The sequence below is a fragment of the Rhineura floridana genome, chromosome 7 (assembly GCF_030035675.1).
Source record: "Rhineura floridana isolate rRhiFlo1 chromosome 7, rRhiFlo1.hap2, whole genome shotgun sequence".
Taxonomy (NCBI): Eukaryota; Metazoa; Chordata; class Lepidosauria; order Squamata; family Rhineuridae; genus Rhineura; species Rhineura floridana.
Genome location: NC_084486.1, coordinates 123,651,657 through 123,668,771, shown reverse-complemented (window position 1 = coordinate 123,668,771; position 17,115 = coordinate 123,651,657). Strand labels below are relative to the sequence as shown.

At 39.9% G+C, this 17,115-nt stretch overlaps 2 protein-coding genes across 17 annotated transcripts in view; one reads left to right on the top strand and one right to left on the bottom strand.

Annotated features, from left to right (window-relative positions):
* LOC133389460 (lysosomal amino acid transporter 1 homolog) overlaps window positions 1-6,899 on the bottom strand; it is a 29,873-nt gene extending 22,974 nt beyond the window's left edge. Inside the window, exons 1-5 of one of the 6 annotated variants that reach the window (XM_061637151.1) lie at window positions 6,552-6,899; window positions 6,089-6,141; window positions 4,445-4,559; window positions 1,178-1,266; window positions 929-1,064 (exon numbers count right to left, since the gene is read on the bottom strand). In XM_061637151.1, coding sequence (XP_061493135.1) covers window positions 929-1,064; window positions 1,178-1,266; window positions 4,445-4,559; window positions 6,089-6,141; window positions 6,552-6,634 — 476 coding nt within the window. In that variant the 5' untranslated portion in view covers window positions 6,635-6,899. Of the gene's footprint in view, window positions 1-928; window positions 1,068-1,177; window positions 1,267-4,444; window positions 4,560-6,088; window positions 6,142-6,397 lie in introns of all 6 variants that reach the window. The other 5 variants (XM_061637150.1, XM_061637149.1, XM_061637152.1 and 2 more) reach the window with 5 other exon arrangements.
* VEPH1 (ventricular zone expressed PH domain containing 1) overlaps window positions 6,503-17,115 on the top strand; it is a 232,580-nt gene continuing 221,967 nt past the window's right edge. For 8 of the 11 annotated variants that reach the window (XR_009764114.1, XM_061637145.1, XM_061637143.1 and 5 more), the window contains exon 1: window positions 6,503-6,959. The gene's annotated coding sequence lies outside the window, so the exon portion shown is untranslated. Of the gene's footprint in view, window positions 7,022-17,115 lie in introns of all 11 variants that reach the window. The other 3 variants (XM_061637146.1, XM_061637135.1, XM_061637142.1) reach the window with 3 other exon arrangements.

The window sequence follows — 17,115 nt, the reverse complement described above, 5'->3', positions numbered from 1 at the left end:
ATAGTATATATATCGATTATTTATTTCATTTGTTAGTCATCTCACCTCATACCTAATGATCTCTAAGAACAGATTTAATAAAATACAATATAAAACAGAATTAAAGACATACAATAAAAAACATCAAGTGCCAAAGGCCTGAGTGAAAAGGAAGGTCTGGAGCCTAAAGGCAGATAAAGGAGGCACCAGGAATGCCTCCCTGGGGAGAGTATTCCACAGCTGGGGCCCACCACTGAAAAGGCCTGTTCTCATGTTGCCAACCTCTGAGCCTCCCGTGGAGGGGGCACATGGAGAAGGGTCTCTGATCGAGAGCCTCAAGCAACAGTAATGGATCCAGAAATACCCCCAATCTACATATCCCCAAGAGGGAGTGTAAAGGAATGTAAGGCCACAACCCATCCATCCAATCTAGAGAACCACCCACTAACAGTGTCTCAGTCTTCTCTGGATTAAGCTTCAGTTTACACTACTACTAGCTCTACTCCTCACCCCCACCCCGCAAGAGGTGCAGTCTCCTTGAAGTCAGGAGTAAAGCAACCAAAGTGCAGCAGTTTGTCATTTGAATCCAACAACAGAATGGACAGAATGCAGCTTAGAGGATGTACTGCCCTCCCCATTTGTGTGAAATGCACCCATGCGTTTAATGATGCAGAGATCAAAGGAGAAGGGGTGACGTGTTCTTATTTGCTCCAAATAGCACAGATTAGAGTAAGTCACCACAACAGTAGAGTATAGCAAGCTAATTTGTCAACCATCAAATATTGCTTTAAACAGAAGAAACATGCTGCTCTGGCATATCCTATTTATATGATGCAGATAGGGACAGAAATGCATCAAAGAATAAACCAAAAAGGCAGCTTCTGAGAAGAGCTTCAGGCAAGATTACTCATGTATGAATCTGAGAAGTAGTTAAAGATTTTAAACTCACGGTAGTGCAGCAAAGAGAAAGCAGACAATGGAGATCAGGCCTATGACAACACTCCAATACTCCCACGCATTCCCAACACATTCTTCAAGGAGATGCCAAATCCAGGGTGTTCCATTTAGACACAATCTCCTATCCTCTACTGGAGAAATATTAAAAGCATCTGGATACTGCTGAAGAGCCATCTATTCAAGTTCAGGGATCTTATTTCAGAAGTTGGCTCAGTTCTGAACCTCATGCAAATCCATTTACCAGTTCTGAATATTCTCTCTTCCCCTTCAAAGCTCCCACATCCAGATGGGTAACGGTATAACAATTTGTTTCCAACCTCACAGGAGAGCCTGCCAAATTCAAAGAAAAGAAAATACATCCAGCATGAATACATCAATTTAAAAGACAAATCCAGCTAACTATTCTATTTGGACACATATGAAAGACAAACTCAAAAGAAAGAAGGAAAATTTAAAATATCGACATTAGCCCACTTCAGTATTCTTACATCGACTGAAGCTGGCCAGTTCTCTATATAAGAACTCAGTGCTTAGTTCTTAAGCATCACTACCTTTCCAACACAAAGCTGCAAAAGAACAGTAAAAACAGTAATATAGTCGTAGCTGCTAGTGTAGCAACATTGTAATGTAACATTTCTCCACCTTTAACAGAATGAGTCATTCATACATTATTATAAATAACTTAACAACTGCATTAGAGTAACTGAAAGAAAAACAATTATCGGACAAGTGTTGAACTGTTTAAAATGGTTTCCCTTAATATACTAATTTGCTACACTGTATAGTGTCTATTTCATTTCATCTTGGCCATTACTTAGCACTTATGATATGGGGAGGGGAGCAGAGAGATGCCTCATATTTGCCGGGGTGCAGTTGCTCAGTGTCTGCTTCTTCATTCCCTTCCTTGCTTCCAAGTCCTTTCATAAGCTAACAATATAGGGTTGAATCCATCATTACATTCTTCAGTACAAGCCCCACTCAAGCAAGCAGGAGCTACCATGGTTTTGCATGGCTCCCAATTCAATGAACTGCACCCACAGTTGACTTCTTGTTATTATTCTAATTATGAATGTTAATTAGGAGATCATATTTGATGTATTCAATATTTCTTCTCTGAGGTTTGTAAACATGTTTTGGAATGTTTTAGTTTCTTTTCATGTACAGCCTCATTGTATACATCTTCATGCTGTCTATATAACTTTGGTTAATTTTTTTTATTAAACAATTAATCCTTAAGCAAAGAAAAAATAAAAATGATAGAAAAGTTAGAACAGTTGTGATGTGAATATGTATGTGTGAATATGTACTACAGAACAAAATAAATTAATGCCCCATACATAAGATCATATCTTTATATTTCTTGTTAATTAATATGGAATAACTACCAACCACTGGTTTCATACTTAAAACCACAGATATGGATTAAAATCCCTTCTCTATGATCCAATCCTTTATGAAGACTGTTAAGTATGGAGTGGTTAAGGGGTTTTAAAGAGTAAAATCCATATTAAGTGATCTGAATATACATCCTATTTGACTAATCTGCACTGCAAATTAAAACCAGGATTTGAATCTAAATCTCTAAAGTTCAAAAATTAATGAAATATGAAGGTGGTTTGGAAGCTAACAGCAGTATGTCATGTTGCTAGCACTTTCCAAAATTCACCAAATATTATGAAAGAAAAAGATATTATTACAAGAGTTTTGATACAATCTAGTGTGTCTCTTGAATGTGATAATGAGAACAAACAGAACCGTATGCAGGGATTGGAAAACACGGGGGAAGGGGGCTGGTGGTACAGGAATTATGTGCAGAACTGTGTGTGTAGAAAGTAGGATACAGTGAGGGACTGGACCATTCTCTTCAGTTTTATAGCAAAATCTAAGAATTACGCACACCAAAAGGCTAATCTCCATTCCATGTTATCACTGAGCCTATAAGAACTCTTGATTCTCTATGCAGGAAATATATACAAACTATGGGACGCTTTAATGTTGCTGTGATTTTCTCTGCACAGGAGATAATATCCAGTTTTGTTTTATTTTCCCACAAATGTTTTGGATACAAAGTCTGCACCAGCAGAAATGGTAATCATGGAATAGTAGAGTTGGAAAGGGCCTATAAGGCCATCAGGTCCAACCCTCTCTTCAATGCAGGAATTCAAGTTAAAGCATACCCAACACTCTTGAATGCTGGAGAGCCCACCACCTCCATAGGATTGGTTCCATTGTCATACCTCTCTAACAGTTGGGAGGTTTTTCCTGATGTTCACTCAAAATCTGGCTTCCTGTAACTTGAGCCTATTATTCTGTGTCCTACACTCTGTGTGGCAACCTTTCAAAGACTTGAGAGTGCTATCATATCTCCCCCCTCAGTCTTCTCTTCTCCAGGCTAAACATGCCCAGTTCTTTCAGTCTCTCCTCATAGGGTTTTGTTTCCAGTCCCCTGATCATCCCCGTTGCCCTTCTTTGAACCTGTTCTAGTTTGTCTGCATCCTTCTTAAAGTGTGGTGTCCACAACTGGATGCAATACTCAAGATGAGGCCTAACCAGTGCCAAAGAGAGGAGAACTAGTACTTCATGCGATTTGGAAACTATACTTCTGTGAATGCAGCCTAAAAGAGCATTTGCCTTTTTTGCAGCTACATCACACTGTTGGCTCATATTCAGCTTGTGATCAACAATTCCAAGATGGGATGACCTGCATATACAAATACAGTTCTACATCTGAGTTATCACAGATTAAGGATTCTTGCAGCCTAATGCAGAAGCAACTTTTTCCTGTTACTGCGGATGCTTCCAGACTGTCACTATTTTCAAGCAGGATTCAATCACCTACTGGCAAATTCAGGTTGCGCAATTATAGTTGATTAGGAGGTCTTGTGCAACAACCCATTACTTTCCAAAATTGGATTTTTTGCAAAAAGGAAAGTGAAAAGAAAATGTACAGGAAAGTGTGAGATAACATTTACTTTGATGCATCATTATCTAACTTCCCTGCAAACAGAATGAATGCTCTGTAAATAGCCAATGTTGTCTAATCACCCTGTAAACAAATCAAGATGAATGCTCGGGTTGTCTAGAAGTGCACCACTTTAAAAGCCCTGGAAGTTAGAAACCTATACTAAGCTACTACAAAATACACATTTGATCTACCAGTAGACCCCAATCTACACAATGTGCAGCAACCCCAATGTTTAACCTAAAGGTACAACATTCTTCAAAAATAATTGTTACATATACCCTTTCTATTTGATTATTACCTTAGTTCCTTTGCAAGTTTCAACTCTGCCACACATGAAAAACAATGGCAACAACCTATTAACAGCAACAATAAAAAAGCATCAGGCCATATTCTTTTCCTAGCCCTTTTCAGAATTTGAAATGGAGACAAAGAAAAATCAAATTGGGAAAAATAATCCAAGATAAAAACCATAAAACTAAAATACTAATACACTGGGGGGGGAATCAATCCAATGCATTATTAAAGTAGAATTCACTTCATTACTTCAGGGCTTGCATGTCCCTGGGAGGCCTCTGTGGTAGCTCTAACAACACAACTGTGGTACACATTGGAGCATCAAACTGGCAGTTAATATTGGTGGGAATTAGCATCATGTGACCTGGAGGAGGAAAAAGAGCATATTTTGGTTTAGTCAGATGAATAACTCGATTGTGGCATTATTCAGCACTTACTGAAAGTATAGCTAAATATCTGCAGTCATCTTTGTAACTTACTTTTCAAGTTTAACCTGACATCTTAGGACGTTAACCAGCAGCAGTTATTATGGAAAGCAATCAGTTCAAACAGGACTGTACAGGTAAGCTTACAATCCTCATGAGACTGGCTCTTGGCCTCTTGCTGCACAACGTCTTCTCTGATGCATGTTATCTTGTTGTCTTTTGCTAGTTAACATTTATGCAACACCAGCAATTGTCAAGGAGTGAGCTTAGTATCACTAACAGCTGCTCTTATGGGTCAAAACATTTAGATGTTTTTCACCAAATTCTAGACTTCATATACATGGGGTCAGCTACAAGGGCTTCTTAAACAGAGGGCTCGTCTTCCAGGCAGCCTAGAGACCCATGGCTTCTTGTTTTAGCTGCAATCCTACAACTTACCTGGCAGTAAACCACATTTAACTGAATGGTCTTTCTGAACAGATATAGGACTAAGCTGTTAGAAACTACTAACTGTATGTAGCTACACCGACAATGGACCAGAGCTAGCCCAATGCAAGAGGACATATCTGCAGGGAGGATCACTTCTTCTAAGGGAGCATCTTGCTGTGACATGGACAGTAGCACATGGATAACTGTTACCCTTTTCCTCATGCTGATCTATAAGCATCCTTCCATCACTTTAAAACTATTTTTACTGCGAGTGTAAAGAAGTCATCAGTCCAGAGTAGTCAACTTTTTTTTCTTTACAGGATTCATATCTTTTATGAAAGAATCCATATACTTTTAAGAATATTATTTAAGATTTATACAGCCCTTTCAATGTTCAAAGTGTTCGACATAATGTCTCCAGTAACTGTAAAAACAGAGAAGGTCAGTGTTATTTTTGTACTGTAGTTCAAGTGGGGTACAAGAGCGAGGAGGAGAGTGGCTTATTTCTGGCTTAACATTGCTCATGGTTACAAGACTTGAACTGGGGGTCTTATGGTTCAAAAAGCAAGCACTTAGCCATTCTACACATCACAATCCTAGTTTTTAGCTATGTGCCTAGCAAAATTTGAGCAGCTAAATTTTTTTAGGCACAAAGAAAGCTTCCAGAAGGGGGCTTAATTTGCAAACAGGCCACTGAGATATTGCAAATGGGACACTGGTAACATTTTTTTTGTTCTTATCAGATTCTTCCTGGAAAGGGTAAATCCAGATATATATATATTTTTGGGGGGTATGGATTGGCCCTCTGATGCCAAAAACATTGTAAGGATGCTGCAAAAAAACAAAATCTGGATGTATGAGGCACCAATCCCACAATAAACAGGCATCTGGAAGTACCCAGAGGTTCAAGGAAGAAGAAAGCTTCATCTGCTGGGTTTCCACTTATCACATAGTGACTATCCTACCAGAAAAGAAGAAGGCAACTTCAACCCTTTTCAGACAACCAGGGAAAGCATGGAAGGGAAGTGAGGAACCATACCTGCTGTCCCTAATCCAAAGTTCCACACGTTAATTTGATCTTCTGAATGGCACCTAGGAGATCAGAAACAGAGGCAGCAGGTTTGAACCCAAAGCTCCCTTTTTCACATGTTCGCTGGTTGTATGAATGCAAGTTAAACTAAAGAGGGAGGGAGTCTTTTAACCTTTCACCTCCATCTAGGACACAGCCCTTATGACAACACAAGAAAACGCTAAACCTTTAACCCGGTTCCTCGACGGGTGTTCACACGTTACATTCAATGAGCGTACAACCTATATAACATTGACAAGTAAGGATTGAAATACACACATCAAAAAAAGTCTAGCCCGATGAATAGTTTCTGAAGAGGAACAGACAGGTTGGTCCACGACTTTAAGACACGTTTTCATTGGTTCTAATGAAAGTACCACCCTGCTCTGGCCGTGCTTGTTTCCGCCTGATGGGAGCAAACGCGGCTACCTACAATCTTTGTGAAGAAAGGGGTATTCTCTGTTCTCTTTCACGCCACCCGCAAGTTATGATGAAGCCGGAGCGGCGCACCCCCATGTAAAACAGACACCCAGCCCTTATTCTTTTCTCTCCCTCGTCCTAGCGAGACGGAGAGCGCGCTTGTCACAGGAAGGGCATCCCAGAATCCGAATCCGTTACTAAGAGAGCGCGGCGGCGACCAACCGACGGTATGCAGGCCGGCCGCTTCTTTCCTCCGCCCAGCCCTCAGCTAGGGAGAGAAGCCGGAGAAGACGCAGGCTGGCCTGCAGCTCCCTCTGCTGACAGTTGGCCGCCTTTTCTCAGGCAAATCTCCAAGGAGGGCAAAGACCGCGGATGTTCTGAAGGCAGCCGCGGATGTCCTGAAGGCAGCCGCCTAACCGAGGTTAGTGAGTGCGATGATCTTTTCCCTAGCCTAGTGAGCGTGCTGAGGGGAGCAGACCGCCGGTAAATAAATAAATATGATTTATTTGTTACATTTCTGTAGTTCTATTTGTTTTACTGGTCTGCAGTTGTTGATTTATCTGACTTTAATAAATGTGTGTTTTATTTTTTATGGAGGTTTAATTGGAATTCTTTAATATATTTGTGCTTCCTAAGTCACACTGGATCTTCTTTAAGAAGAGTGCCCAGAAGCAAAGGACAATGGGGCTTCTGTATCTTTAAATTATGTAAAAGAGAGAGTCTGGCAGGTAGGTACAGCTCCTCATCCTCCAACATGGCAAGCTGCCTTCCCCAAAATTAACTCTTCTTTGCAACCGTTAAAGTTGCAGGACCTGGTTCTCCTTTGCTTGGGGCCATTTTACCTGGAAATGAAATATGCAAGCTTTTCAAATTAAAAATGGATATATATATGGGAGAAAAAACTATGTTATCTGAGGTTAGCACAGCTTTTTCTGTTTTACTGTTGCACTGAGTTTTTAAAGTTCCTGATGCATTTTATAAAAGTTCATATCACAAACCAAAATATTCATTAGTAGGTTCTTTTAAGAATGGCTTTGATTGAGCATCCATTTATTTATAAGCATGGTGCAGGCATTACATACACACATATTTAAAATGAGCATTAACGTGTTAAATACATCTGCCTTTAGTTCTTATTAAAGAAATCTGTTGCAACAGTAATAAATATACTTTATGAAAGAAGAGAGGCACAATCCAATTAATAGCTTTGCACTTACACACCACTGCCCTCTGCTGGACATCTGCTTTGGCAATACAGTACAGTATACTGTATCTGGGAGTCTTGATACCTCGGTGGCATTAGTGTGATAAATAACATTGTGTGATAAATTACACTTACTGTACACCACTAATTGCCTCATCTGCAGTTATCTCACTAATTTAGCTTCACTATGATAAAACTCCAAACAATGTTGGAGTAGCTCCCAATTTTTATTTCTATTTTAAAAAAGCTTCCATACCATATAGCAACAAGTTTAAGATGCAGTGGCTCCAGAACTGTCTTGTCAAAACTAAAGGTCTCTTATGAGGTAGAAGTGTATACAACAAACACATACAACATATGCCAGATTTTCAAGAGTGGGGATTTGCTCTGCTTTTGGCAATTGCTCAATGAAGCATGTGGAACTGTACTCTCTCTGTTGCTGGCTTTGATAGATTAGAACTGCTCGAGCTGTTCTGCAGCGCAATCCTGTGTATCTGTTCAGAAGTAAATCCCATTAGTTCAATAAGACCTACTCCCAGGTAAGTGTATAGGATTTTAGCCATAGTCTTATTAGCTGAGCAAGATGACACCATCTGCTTATTTCATTCATAATGCCCAATGTCTATTTCCCCAGTCCCTGATTTTTGAAACCATATATTATATATATGATCTGATGTATATGATCTGATGTGGTGAGTCACCCCACTACAATTATTATAGCATCACTGGCCGAATTCAGCAGTGCTTCATGGGGCAAGGGGGATGCATGTTTGGGAATAGCAAATGCACTAAAATAGGTTAAATGGTTTGCTAGACAGAAATGGATTTTCTGAGCAGCATTTTTCTAAGCAGCTACAAAGTTTCAGAAGACATTTTTGAGAGGAAGCTTTCATGAATGGAAATTTACTGCTTAGCCCACTTAATTTGCAGTTTGTAGAACCAGTGAGCTGGGTACAAATGTAACATGAGTGAGAATCACATGTGGACTGTAACATGGATTGGGGAAATGTACTTATGCTTACTACACTTAGGATCAGAGTGCAAATCAGGTTTGTAGCAAACAGCCGCTCCCATCAATATAATCCTCAACTATGCTTTCCTACCTACTACAAAGTCTAGCAGTGATTAAAAATTGAACCACTTCCACTTCTAGAAGCAGCAGCGAAACAGTATCCCAAACAGAAAATACAAATTGAACCCCAGTTGTTTACATGAATAAATTATTCAGCTCTCTCCAAATGTTGGCTGTTCTGCTGCCCCATGAACTAACCGAGATATTTTATTTCAGTTTCCAAAACTATCCAGCCAAACTCTTACTAGTGCTAGATCCGCTTTTAAAAAAACAAATTAGCATTTACTGAGATTTTACTGGGTTGCTAAGAGTTGAGAATGCCTGTTGTGACATTTTTGTATAACTTTGGAATCAAACTGCTATTGTTCCCAGTAAACCCAGAGTAGAAAGTTGCTTAAATTATGTTCTTTACTGCGATAGTTCCCACAGTTTGCTTCTGTTCCCCCCTACTCACCCTCCACTGTGTTTAACAACAGAAGAGGGATCTGGTTTAAAGGTAAAAAAAACAAAAACAGAGAGCAGAGGCCCTGACATTGCCCATCAACAGTTATCACCTGGACAGCAGACTGAGCAAGTATACAGATCACCTAGTTATTGTCTTCCCCCTGTGGTGAGATGGGTAATTATTTCTACATTTGAATCTATACATAGAAATTAACATATGTGAATTTTATGCAAACCACTGTCCTCTTTTTTGGTGATCCATGCGTGTTTGGACATCTATTTGCATTATCACAGTATACATTTTGTTTATGCATCAGCTCCCCAACTGTTCTGATGCAATCACTGACCTTCCCAGAGGCCGGGGCATTTTGGGGCCTTATACTAGTTACTGTTGGAGGGAGACAGTAGCAGAGATATACCTAAACCCCTCTAGCAACATGAATCAGGGTAGGGCAGAACTACCTTGTGTAGGGCTCAGGATGACGACTATAGGAGAGCAAAGTTCTGATGTTGCTTCAGCAACAATCAACCTTACACTGAGCCTAATACAGAAGTAGCAAGTCTGTCCCAGTTGCATACTCCATCTTCATTGAAAGGTGCTTTTTTAGTTAATGGGGCTCAGCCTGCTTCAGCTGTCTTTTGCTCAGATAGTGGGGAAAACTTTGATTGTACTAGGTCTTCAACGATGAAGTCCTGTGCTCTGAGTCAGAGGATGGCCATGCGACATCCTCAGGCCAGTGGGTGGGGCGATACTGGTTCCATACATTCATCTTAAAGAAGTGTTTCTGGGGCTGGCCCTCTGTGCAATTCACCATCTGACTCAAGAGTCCTCAACCTCATCTTCTGAAGAAGAGGAATCTAACCCCAGGGTCATGATACCATTGCTCATTTAAACACACATGCAAAGTGGATGTTTCTGGTTATTTCAAGTAATTTCCAAAAATGAAAACACTTTTCAGTGGGGTGTTATTTTTTCACATATTGTTTTTGTAAATGTTCTGAAATATATTTACAAGAACATGAGTAACAGGAATATCCCCCCTTGTGTGAACAAGTAGTGGGGAGCACTATGCATATATAAATATAGAATCTGATAAATCAGAACTAGGGATGGATGAGATATTCAATAAAGGTGAACTGTACATTGGATTACTTTGCAGTTCTCACATTTTCTATTGTTGCAGAGCAGTCTTGTATGCTGTGAGCTTCTGTGGCTTTTCCTAATACCGCAAAGAATGTAACAGCATTATTGACGACATCTTCAGCCTGAACTGCTGAAGGGTGTATCCCCTTTAGCTTCTGTGTCATTGATGTTATGATGTTAGCCATTAACATTTGTTGTTTGATTCTTAACCTTGTATTTTTTTTAATCTTTGTGACTTTAGTCAAACTCACAATTCTTTACTCATCTCTTGCTTCACGCAGACAAAGAGTATTTCACCACCAGCACACTGAAAAACTGGCCAAGGTGTGAGGAGGGGAAGGAAACAAAATAAGTGGGTTATATTCAGACAGGCTAACTGTAAGGTCAAGAACTCAGAAGACAGTAGCTCAAGGCTTGAAGATAAATTGGGTTTCGTTTTTCACTTTCAAAATTACATCACATAGCTGAGCTGAACAAAAATTCAACTTCACATTAAATGTCTCATTTAATTCCGGGGAGGGGGGGACTTTCATCTCCTCTCCTCAGATAGACAATAACCCCAAGACAAGATGCCTATTACATGGCTCATTTACTTTTGACTAAAAACAAATAATTGCAGGTCATTGTTAGAAAAAAACAATAACATTGTTTGACAACAATGGAAAAGAGCAGACTGGTAAAAGCAGAAGATAATAAAGTGATAACGGGCCATCACCAGCTGCTAGTTTGTTGAAATGATAACCAAACCAGCACCAAACTGCAAATTACATCCCTAATCAGAACAGAAGCTGATTACCAGGCAGACATATGGTAGCATGATAGTTTCCATTAAAGCATAGTGCCCAGGATACTAGGAATTCTGTAAGTTTATGGTCTGAAAGATTAGCATGGGATTTTTGAAATGTATCATCAAAAGCTGGCAGGACCTGTTTTCTTCTCATGTAATTACTGCCCAGTCAATTGCTTACGGTTGTCTTTGGCAGTGAAGCAGATTTGCTTGGCACTGTTAAATTTTCTGATTATCTTTTCAAGCTTCATCTGTGTTGTCTTGTCTGGCAAACACGTGTGCCCACTACATGCTACTTACACAATTACACAAGGAGCTGTAGCTGTTAATGAAACTGACATAAATGAATCCATAAATGAAAATGTATGCAGTAACATACAAACCATTCTTTCACTAGATGTTTGGATACATGCCACTACTAGAAATGGCTTCTAGTTTTCTTGTGCAGCTAGTAAATGTATATACTAAATGGATTTTAAACTGCAGAGAGGCATGGGGAAAGGAAAAAAATCAACTAGTAGTATGCTGTCTGTCATGCACTTTCCATTCAGTGTACATGCATGTGTGAACTTGTAAGCATGTGTGTGAGAGACTATAGCTCTATGTGGATAATCAGCAAGCCTACAGATTAATGCATGAAAAGGGATTATGACTGTGCCCGCAGGGCTCACTCACAGCCTTCATGCATTTAAGGCCCTGTTACTCAGGGGTTCATGCACATATTATTATTATTTGATTTCTTACCCACGCTTCACTGTAATGTTTCAGGGTGGGTAACAGCACCTTACAGAAAGATGCAATCCATGCCCTTCAAAACTGGAAGGCCTAGATCGTGCCTAGAAACCTAATACATTCAAGGATACATGTGTAGGCCCCTGTACAAATGTGTGTAGGTTGGGCTGTGTAAAATAAACTCTGTATGTTTGTACACTTAGGGACTAGCTACACAGCGCTTGCACATGTGAGAAAGATTTTGAAAGAAAGTGTGCATGTGAGCACAAACGTGTGACAATGTGTATGCAGTCTTCTATGCAAATGAATATATGTACGTGTGTGCTGTTATTTCCATATCCATCCTCATACAACAAAATTAAATTCTATTATTGTTATTTTTGAAGGAGAATAAAACAAGTAACGTTTTTAGCAGAATGCAATATCCCTTCTATTCTGGGTGCGAGGCATCCTGCATCAACCCAATACAACTCCTTACCTGGCAAAAAAAGTACCATTCAGGCATCTAATTTTAATATAGAAAATCCCTAAAGCTGTTAACATCTGTGTGTAGTAATGAACAACGCTCACTTTGGCTATACAGGCATTTATTCAGAATAAACCAGTTATGCCAAAGGGTATGCATGGCAAGTTTCATATCTTAAAAAGAAAGCAGTGCAAAAATTATTTGGAAAGTCACCTTTTCACTTATGATCACTGACAGATAAGTCAGATCTCTCTCCCTGTAGAAAGACATGCAACTGAGGTAGTAGACAAGGCAAGGTTGTTCTCGCTTGTTCAGCACAGTCATAGTGGTGACCAAGATGGACATCCAGTATAAGAAAAGCTGACAGGCCCAGGTAGGCTGGAAAATCAGAACAGAAAGTTTGGATTTTTAATTTTATGGTTTCAGATTCCAGTTTTCCACAGAGAATATTAGTAGGTACATAGGAACCTAAGTTGCCATTTCTTCATTCAGAGGTATACAAATATAAAATGGATAACTGTAATTTTTAAAATAAGTCTTCTCACAAATTACTAATAATAGTCCCCCAAGTTTTGAACCTAGAAACAACATCTTTGCCAATTCTAAGTTCCATCCATTGGGAAGACAGGAAAATCTTTAAAAGATGCTGCTGATTAGCCATAAAGAAGGCCTGACCAGAAGCATGAACACTGCAAAACACGTGGGCTGGAATAGCCTTTTTCCTGTATTGCTATTCAGTCCTGGTGGCTCCTTGGCAGAGTGAAGTTACTGAGCAATTGGACACATCACTGACCACGGACTTATTTGAGAAACAGGGCCTTCTTTGTGGTGGCTTCCAAACTTCAGAATTCCATACCTTTAGTTGTGTACCTGTTAGCAAGTCTGCATATATTTCAAAGGCATACTAAGATACACCTTTTTACCCAAGCTTTCAGGAATGTTTGGTTGATTACTTCACCATGCTGATTTTATACTGGCTATGATGAAGTGATTGTATTTATTTATAAAAATTGTATATTGCTGAATTGTCAAAACCTCTCAATGGCTTACAAAGAATATAAAATATCTTACTATATTATATTTTTGTAAGTGTCATGTTACTCATGAGCACTTCTCTGCAGGCGTGTGCCTGCACTGAAGTGTTCACAGGTAGCATGACACAGGCGAGGAGGTCAAGGAGAGGCAAACTTTGGCTGTGATGAGGAGGAGGAGGCGGCAGCAACAATGATGAGGGGCGGCAGGTGGGGCCAAATGGCCCAGGCCTAGATGGCAGGCGGATGAGTAAGTATCAGCAGCAGCAAGGCCATATGGTAAGTGAGGAGTTTATGGTAAGTGAGGAGTGGGGGGAAGGTTCTGGAGACCCACGGAGTGGGCAGGGGAAAGTTTGGAGACCCATGGAGGAGGCAAGGGGAGATTTGGAGACCCACGGAGGGGGCAGGGGAGAGGTGCAGCAACCAGTGTGCATGCAGGGGGGAGTTCTGGCAACCTGTGTGGGGTGGGGTTGGTGAGGGGGTGGGGGACAACTAGGGGCACCTGGCAGAGGCAGTGGGGGAGTGGTAGGGGGCAGCAATGCAGAGGGGCTAGAGAGATGGCTAAGGGGCACCTGGCAGAGGGAGTAGGGGAGGCCTTGGGGATGATGTAGGGTGGGATGTAGGTAGGGTTGGCAAGTGAAGCAACCAAGGACAGCAGCCCCTAGTACAAGTCTTATAGGAATTTATCCAGCTAGTTTATTGATTGTAAGTCATTTTGGGTTCACTTTTGTGAAGAAAAGTGACTAACAAAAATAAATAAATAGATGAATTATAACGGTCAATAAATGTCAGAAGAAAAACAAAATGACCTAAAAAAAGTTCTAAGTATACATAAAATTGGTAATTAAAAATATACATAATATAAAAAATGAAAACCACCTATTAAAATGCATGTCAGCCTTATGTATCTGGATAGGCTTGCCTGAACAAAAAAGTTTCTAGCAGGCAATAAAAACAATACAATTCCATAGACAGGGAGTTCCAGAGTGCAGATGCTGCCGCACTAAAAAAACAAAGTTCCTTATGAGATTTTAGCTGGTTTTGACTACTTATTTGTTGTAACTGTATTGTTATATTATCATGTAGGCTAGTTTGGGACCTTCTGGTGAAGGTTGGGCAATAAATGCACCAAATAAATAAAACTGGCCCTTGAAATGGGGAAGAAGCTGAAGGCTGAGCTCAGGTAATGTTGGGGTAATCTAAGGTGGCCTTGTGTCTGGTGAAGTGGATCAAACTAAAGCAGTGCAGGCTGATGTCACAGACAGAGTGACCTCAATGAAGCTTCTAGCCTACCAAGAGCAATATTATACCCTCCTCTAGAAGGAAATCTTTACTCTTCATTGGGGATTCTTTTCCCAGGTGAGATCCATCTGACACATAGCTCATCTCTTCAAGTTTCTCTGGTTCCCCTTTCAAGAGGCCATCATCATGGGGGAGAAATTTGATTCAGTTTGCATGTAAAGGTGAAACTACCTAATTTGCATTTTTCTGGGGGAGAATTTTGCTAAATTTGAATTTGGCACCAGACTGCCCTATAGTCCTCACATTTGTTATCTTTGAAGGCTGATCTTGTGTGCTGCGAGCTTCTGTGGCTTTTCCTGACACTGGATTTTTTTTTTTAAATGTTGAATATAACAATATTGATAATGCTATTGTTATCAGTGTCAGCTCTCTCCTTCTGCTTGTTTCACTCCCTCCTATGATACCCCCACACCCATCTCTTTCTCTCTCTGTCACCCTCCCCTCAATTCAAGTAAAACAGGACCCAAGCAGGGAGGGACAGAAGGAGGAAACAGGAGGGCAAGAGGCAGCCACAGAGAAAATGATCAGTTCTGTCTCCCTCCCATTCCCTTTGTTCCTAACTCTCTCTATATCACGTGTTAATCGAGCTTTGAGGGTTGTTGTTGTTGTTTCAATATACGCTGCACATATTAAGAAGGAAAACATTAGCAGAAAAAACATTAACAATAACACTATTTTTGCCAGGAAAAAAATCAAACCTGTAAAAGCAGAAGATAGCAGAAAACAAACACGGAACGGAACTGCTTGCCAGTTCAGTGTAATGAGATTGAACTGGCACCAACAAGTGAACTCCATCTCTAATCCACACCATATATTTAAAGCACATGGCTTCCCCCCAAGAATCCTGGGAACTGTAGTTAGTAGCTCTCTGTGGGGTAAGCTACAGTTGCCAGGATTCTTTGGGGAAAGCCATATGCTTTAAATGTATGTTGTGGAAGTGACCTTTGCTATGTCATTTTGCTTCAATTTAAATTAAATGATTCAAATTAAAATGATTCAAATTAAAATGAGATTCAGTGAAAAGGGTAAAAGATCCAGTCAATTGAGTTGGCAAAGTAGTGTTCACTTACATAACAAGGGGCAATTACTTTCTGTGTCATTTAAAAAGAACATTGTATTACAATCATGTTTTAATGTATTTTAAAACTTGTTTTTAACCATTTAAAATGCTATCTGCTTATGTGATTGAAATATGGAACTGATATATCCACTTTATACAAGCAAACAAACACATAACAGGTTATAATTACCACCATCTTAGCTATTCTGTAGTTTTAAGTTTGTGTGTCAGTGTGGGCCATAAATAGCTGTATCCAAATCTAAACTTAATGGTTGTCATCTCCAGACAAGAGCCTCAGAACTGTTGTAGTACAGCAGGCAGATGTTATTGCTCTTGTTTGTTGGCTAGGCAAGACTAGGGACCAAGCACCTAGCATCTACACCAGACTTGGACAATTCTGCCTGCCTATCTTGGGGGCTGGTACTACATAGCACTAATCCTGGTGTTAAATAGCACTATGCCTGATGCTGTTTTTGAGACCTGAGTGTACCCTATCCCAGGTGGCTGACCAGGCCACTCCAACTTCACACTATGAAGTTCCCAGTTCAAACTCCAACCAAGCCTAACACTCCACACAGGACACAACAGTAGATAATTAATGGAAGATCTAGACCTTGAGCCAACGTATCTAGCCACTAAATATTTTCTTCTTAACATCAGACATACACTTCTTTTTTAAAAAAAATCTTCTCAAAGCACTTCTATTTTTAAGGCCATTTTTTAATTCATCAGAATTCATTTCTCATTAAGTGAACATAAGTAGAACTCTGCTGGGCTCCTACTGGGAGGAAGGGAGGGCTAAAAATCTAATAAACAAACAAACAAATAAAAATAAATAAAACCAACAGTCCATATTGTCCAATGCTGTTTCCTACAGTGGCTGACCAGATGCCTCCAAGACGCCCATAAGCAGAACTTGGAAGGCAATAGCTCTCTTCAGTTGCTGCTTCCTATTAGCTGGCATGTAGCAGGATGGTTTTGGATGTCACGAACGGGTGGCAAATTATTAGTAACTTAATTTATTATTGTAGTTTGACTGCTAAGGAGAGGGGTGGTGCTTGTGGGATTTCCTCTCTCGCGTGCTAAATGCATCACCAAAAAAGGATAAAAGAGGATGCCAATTTGAATAAAATAGCATATATGAATTCATATGTATCGATACAGATTTAGAAATAATTGCTATAATTCTGGTAGAAATAAAATACATCTTACAGCAAGAAATATTGTGACCAGGTGACCTGTGTGGCTATCCAGGTGCTACTTATAGGTATCTTCAAGGCACTTTGCCTTCTTACGGTTATTTTAAACCAGACTTGAACCAGACAGTCTTCTGTA